The 6,758-nt window shown below is 44.6% G+C and overlaps 1 protein-coding gene across 1 annotated transcript; it reads left to right on the top strand.

The window, feature by feature from the left end:
- Nucleotides 1-1,805: 1,805 nt before the first annotated feature.
- On the top strand, nucleotides 1,806-4,498 carry pou4f3 (POU class 4 homeobox 3). Its single transcript, XM_022219471.2, has 2 exons — nucleotides 1,806-2,231; nucleotides 2,628-4,498. Exons 1-2 carry the CDS (start codon nucleotides 2,109-2,111, stop codon nucleotides 3,564-3,566), a joined length of 1,062 nt encoding a protein of 353 aa, XP_022075163.2. The 5' UTR covers nucleotides 1,806-2,108; the 3' UTR covers nucleotides 3,567-4,498.
- The last annotated feature ends 2,260 nt before the right edge of the window (nucleotides 4,499-6,758 follow it).

The raw sequence follows: 6,758 nt of genomic DNA on the forward strand, positions 1-6,758 counted from the left end.
TTTTAAATTCAATGGAAGTCAAAGATGGATTTAAAGCAAACTCAGACTCATAAGGATATTTCTTTGAAAAAAAACAATGAAAAATGTTTTGAATGTATTGAACTGAACCTGAATTTCACCTGTACTCATGTCAGTTCATAACATCAAAAATATCAAAGGTTTGGTTGATAAAAGCTTTTAGTCAGTTTGACTTTTTTTTTAAAATTCAAATACCTCCGCTCAAAATGCATTTTGATCAATGTTACTTCTATTTTTTTTTCCACTTGAAAATAGAAAATTTCCACTAAAATCTGAGTTCAGAGGTGAACATGAGGGCATGATTTGACATCACAACTAGACTGGAAACCACTCCAGTTGGCAGTTTTACAGTGTAATGTGGAAACTTGAGGCCTGGATGGTAAAGTCTATGAGGATCTTTCAGTGATGTAAAAGACAGTTTTTATCCGAATAAAAACACTTAGGGTTTTCTCACTCTAATTTAAGCTTCTATAAATGGAAATCCATATCCAACACAAACATGATCGAATCATGTTTTACATGTGTTTAAAAATGATCGGAGAGGATCTTTAAACCATCAGTCTGCAGGATTATGTGAATGCACAAATCCGAGTTAAGGCCTGAAAGCCTGTGTGTGTGTGTGTGTGTGTGTGTGTGTGTGTGTGTGTGTGTGTGTGTGTGTGTTCTTGTACTTACTACATGGTGAGTACCATTTTCTGCATTTAACTATCAAAGTGAGGACATTTTTACAAAGTTTGGCCGGTCCTCACTTTGAAACAGCCATGTTTGAGGGTGAAGACTTGTTTTTAGAGAACAGGTATGAATTGAGGTTTGGTTAGGATTAGGGTAAGGATTAGGGTTAGGCAATCAGTTGTGATGGTTAAGGTTAGGGTAAGGCTCTAGGAAATGCATTACGCCTATGGATGTCCTCACTAAGATAGAAGTACAAACGTGTGTGTGTGTGTGTGTGTGTGTGTGTGTGTGTGTGTGTGTGTGTGTGTGTGTGTGTGTGTGTGTGTGTGTGTGTGTGTGTGTGTGTGTGTTTTCCCTCCTCTCCTGTGCAGGTCTGAACGTTTGGCCGCAACAGGTTTGCATGGTGAGAAAAGATCTTGGCTGTTTTAATCTGCGTAATGAATAAGAACATGCCAGCGTGGTAATGGATGCCTGCCACCGCGCTGCTAAATTATTCAGAGTCTGCGGGAACCAGAGAGGCGGCCGGCAGGATCGGATGGACCCGCTGTGTCATCAGCCCGCATCGGTCCGCCTGGCTCCTCTTTCGGCCCGTCCACCGCGGCTTCATGAGTTTTAACCAGGAGGCCACATGAGAAGTCTGTAAAGCAGCCCCGAGGAAGGGCGTTCACATGGGCCGAGGATGTCGGGTCAACTGGTCGGCAATCTGCAGGCCTTAGATACACTTTGGAGCATGTAGGACCACAACTATTCCTTTATCCACACATCCTCTCTGTGTTTAAGCTTTATGCTTTAATGCTGCTGCGCAGTGCTGCGCTCTCCGTGGTGCTGAAATAATTCGAGCACAGACGTGATGTCATTTCTGTCACACAAAACTAACTCCTAATACTATACAGTACATGTGTTGATGCTTTTGACAAAGTGCAAAGTCTTTCTCTGCGCACGCCAGCTTGTACAATGTCTACATTTGCAAACGATAAACTAGCTGTGCGTAATTTTCAACAAAAGTTCTGTGATAGGCTATATAGGTTGATGTGATAATATGTGTTGATATTCTTGACTCAAAAAAGACCAAAATTCCATCCAAACACTGGCAAAAATGTCCAAACTGAGAACTAAACTGCCTTTCTCATAGTGATTTTGTCTGAGTTGATGTTTTCGACGCTTGCGCACAGAGGCCACAATTTTCTCAACTTGTAAGTTGAGCAGAGGAGCAGGTGGGAGGGAAGGAGCAGGAGGAGGGAGGCTGAAAAAGGAGGAGGAGGAGGAGGAGGGGAGGAAGTGGGAGAGAGGGATGCCGGGAGGCGCTGCCTGCTGTTAACAGCTCAGTCTGGTGAAGGAGCGCAAAGGAGCTCCGTGGCTGTCCGCTGCCCGGCTTCCATGTCAGGGGCCACACTGCGTGAGAGGCGCCTGCATGGAGGATGATGATGACCATGAACGGCAAGCAGCATTTCTCCATGCACCCGGCTCTACACGAGCCCAAGTATCCCGGCCTGCACTCAGGCTCGGAGGGCATGCGCAGAGTCTGTCTGCCCGCCCCGCAGGTACGTTCAGGTCGAGGGGGGAGAATGTGGCTGGAGAGTAGCGGGGCGAGAGGAGGGAAAATATCACACTGGAAATGTCTGTAAAGTTGATTTGACAGGACTTTGTTCTATCCTGCTCTCTCTCTCTCTCTCTCCCTGCTCTGTCTGTGTTCCAACTCTTCTCCCCCACCTCCCAACACCCCCCTCTCCTCCTCCTCCTTCCTCCCCCTTTCCTCTCTCATCCACATGTCTATTCAAGCAATGCTCTTGCTTTCATATTAATTTTTATGACCTGCGCTTTGAGGAGGGTTCTCTCCTCTCCTCGGCGCTGCTTGCCTTTGGAAAATGTTTTTTAGATCCTACGAGCTGCCTGACAGAATTCCCCACTGACTCCAGTATGCGCACTCTTGCTTGCAGCTGCAGGGCAATATATTCGGAGGCTTTGATGAGAGCCTGCTGGCACGGGCAGAGGCTCTGGCGGCTGCTGACAGCATTGTCTCTCACGGCAAGAGTCACCCGTTCAAACCAGACGTGACTTACCATACCATGAGCAGTGTCCCCTGCACTTCAGCCTCCTCTTCTTCCTCCACCACCGTGCCCATCTCCCACGTTCCCTCCACCATCGCCTCCCACCAACACCACCACCACCACCTCGGACAGACCCTGGAGGCCGGGGACCTCCTGGACCACCTCTCCACCAGCCTGGCCGTCACCGGGATGGGTGCTCCAGAGCCTCCGGGGATGACCACGACGGCGCACCACCACCAGCACCCTCACCACCACCTGCAGACCATGGGGCAGCTGCACCAGGCGATGGCCACCATGGCCCACCCTCACTCCCTGTCGGTGCACGGCGGCATGGCGTGCGTCAACGACGTGGAGTCGGATCCCAGGGAGCTGGAAGCCTTCGCTGAGCGCTTCAAACAGCGGAGGATCAAACTCGGGGTGACCCAGGCGGACGTCGGGTCGGCGCTGGCTAACCTCAAGATCCCCGGAGTGGGCTCCTTGAGCCAGAGCACCATCTGCAGGTTCGAGTCCCTCACCTTGTCCCACAACAACATGATCGCTCTCAAGCCGGTTCTCCAGGCCTGGCTGGAGGAAGCTGAGGCTGCGTACCGGGAGAAAAGCAGTAAGCCGGACCTTTTCAACGGGAACGAGAGGAAAAGAAAGCGCACCTCCATCGCCGCGCCGGAGAAGCGCTCTTTGGAGGCTTACTTTGCCATCCAGCCGCGGCCCTCCTCGGAAAAAATCGCGGCAATCGCCGAAAAACTGGACCTGAAAAAGAATGTGGTTCGAGTGTGGTTCTGCAACCAGCGGCAAAAACAGAAACGAATGAAATACTCTGCGGTGCACTGAGGTTCACACATCATGAATAAAATAGCCTACTACATTTTTGATCGAGTGATTAATAATAGCCTAAGTAGCCTAACTAACAGGGATTTATCAACAGCTCTTCACGTCTCATCTGGGATTGTCTCCAAAAAAAAAGACTTTTCCTTCAGTTCTTCATTCCGTGTCACTCACTCTTCATTGTTGCACTTCTTTCTCCCCGATTTTATTCAATGTGTTATAGATCTGTGAGGAGGGTGATTTTGATGTTGTTGATCGTGTATCTTGCACACAGTAATTCTCAGCAATTTCACCCTGACAATTTGTCACATTCAGGGATATTAAACTCATCTTTTAATCCATAAAAACGGAGTTCTGATGCTGCAGTGATGAGGTAAAGTGATGCTATGTAAAGAAAAGGATGATTTTGTGAAAAAAAAAGCTGATTTTTTTTTTTTGCAACAATGATTCAGATCAGAGTTTGTCCTCCACATCACGGGCTCATAATTGTACACCGTCATATCTTAAAATGTGTTGTCACCTATTTTTTTATCCAAATGTGGAGACTTTACTGGAATATGAGGATAAAAAAATTATCACTTTTTAAACCACTATTTTTGCTAATGAACTGCTCTCTTCGTGAACTGTGTGGTGGTAATTTACGCACAAAAATAACTCACAAGGTATGACACTATGAGTCTATTTATCTTGAATTATTTAAAATAAATGGGAATGGCACCGTCTTACATGAGGCACATTCGTGTGGCTTTGGCTGCTGCTATATTTTAGTATTTTGATGTGTTTTGGGAGCATTACAGGTGAGCTGTATATATTTATTACATAGCCCATGCTATATACAGGCCTACATCACCTATAAGTATTTATTTTTTCCCCTCACTCTTGATTTCACTTGAACAATGTGTGACGTTTAAACTAAATAAATTATTGGTTATTTTCTAAAAAAAGATCCTCTGAATCGACTTTATTTTTGTGATTTATTAAATGGTGGTATTTTAATCTCCACTCTGCGGCTCAGGCCTGTAAATGTAACATGTGAACTGCTCAACTACAGACTAAAGGAGGATTATCAGCGTATCCTGAGACGCACCGATGGGCGATAAAATCTTTGTAAACTGTTTGTTTTGTGGGACCTCGCTAGACTGTTTTATTTATAAATCCCCAGACCTCTGCTGGGATTAAATATGTATCGTCGTATATGATACAAGCAGGAAAAAAGGAAGGGGGCCTCTCCGTTGTAATTTTCACATTGTGGCGCGCAAAACTTGTGTCCCTCCACGCGCCGCTAATGGCCCCTTTCTCTCTAATTAGTGCAGTTTTAATTATGGATGCCCTCATGTCACAGGGTTATGTCGTGCATGGGCTTTGAAATTATTAAATAATGACGATGCAATATTAATTATATATTGGTATAAAACGAAGTAATGTGGAGGAGCTGGGAGTAGAAGCCAGACTGGGAAGTCGGTTACTCTGGGGAGATACTGGATGCACCACAGGTTGACCCAGGAAACGAGGAAATTAAGAAAGACTTTTTTCTCTCCTGTGTTGTTGAGTAAGTATATATTCGATTTAATATATTATATTTCAGCTAATCTGATTTTAGCTTCATTTTTGTTTATTTTATTGACATGCGTAAAGACGCACGACTTTACGCATTTAACATTGCACGAAATTAATACTATTATTGCTATTATTATTGTCCTCATTATTATTATTTATCTTTCAAGTATTTTACTAAATTGGTTCAAGGCCGCCTTCTACTTTTTCTACGTTGTCAAAATTTTGTTTCACTCCAAATTCTGGATTAGTCCTCTCTCTGCGCAGTATAACCGCGCACACAAACAGCCCTTTTCTCATAATTTTGATCACGGATTTCGAAAAATAATGATAAATAAATTTAATTTAAAAACGAAAAGCTTCCTCCGGAATCCTCCCACAGCCAACATGACCTGCGGTTGTGAAATTTTCCCTGTGAGACTGTCGGCCGGTTGTTTCAGCCATGCAGGGGATCAATACTTTGCATTTACGCGGAAACGTTTGTGGCTCCTATTAATATTCTCTTTGATGATGAGAGGTAATTAATCGCAGTCTTGTGATTTATGGTGTTAAATGCGACTTTGTAAGGAAAGATAACACGAAAACCTTAATTGTTTGCCATTAATACCCCTTCTTTTAAAAATGTTTAAATCTGGACGGATTTCGATTTTATTTTGAAGAACTACACCAACAAAAGCCAGACTTCTCTGTGTTGGATATGTGGATGTTTCTGACGTAAACGTGAGGTTAAAAATGAGCTTGGCGGTGTGAATAATTGATCTTTGCAATGCCAGTATTGATATCATAACCTGCTCGCTATGTGGTAAGCTGAGCTGCAGACTTGTGAGCGCTGGCAGCATTTGGCGACTGAGGGCACCTGAATTATTCAGCAACACTGAAAGGTATATTGCATTTTCACATGCAATAATCGAGCTGTGTGTTGGGGCGTCAATTCGTCCATTATCTGTAGGCTATATATAAATAGGCTATATATAAACACACACACCCTTGGAATCAAACTGCAGCTGATTTGAAGCTAAAAACAAACGAATTGGCTGAATTTTAGAATTAAGACTGATGTTTGAGAAAGAATGAGCATTAAAAAAGACAAAGCACACAAATGGAAAAAAAATACAAACATAGAAAAGGCTACAGAGGTAGAGAGGAGGGTGTGAGAGAAACTGTGTGTGTGTGTGTGTGTGTGTGTGTGTGTGTGTGTGTGTGTGTGTGTGTGTGTGTGTGTGTGTGTGTGTTTCCTTGAGATGTTTTCAAGCAGGGAAGAGCCCTTTTGACAGAATGAGGATGAAAGCTGTGTTTAATTGCTGAAGAATGCATGCACATATATACACACATGGACTCTCTCTCTCACACACACACACACACTCACACACACACACAGGGTGGCTGTCATCCATGGGAGCAGACTGAGGGAATGTGAGGGGAGGGCTGGTAGCCAAGACACCCCCAAACTCAATAATTCATCCGATGCCAGTAGCAACAAATGAGCATGTGACCAGAGCAAAGGAAGACAGCTACCTCTGCGCTCTCTATTAGTCACCTTCTATTATCATCACAAGCCAAACCTGCACAGGACCAACACACACTTCTACACACGTACCTGTGTGCAGCACAAGCATGGAGACACACACACACACACAGAGTGAG

Source organism: Acanthochromis polyacanthus, chromosome 17 (assembly GCF_021347895.1).
Source record: "Acanthochromis polyacanthus isolate Apoly-LR-REF ecotype Palm Island chromosome 17, KAUST_Apoly_ChrSc, whole genome shotgun sequence".
Lineage (NCBI taxonomy): Eukaryota > Metazoa > Chordata > Actinopteri > Pomacentridae > Acanthochromis > Acanthochromis polyacanthus.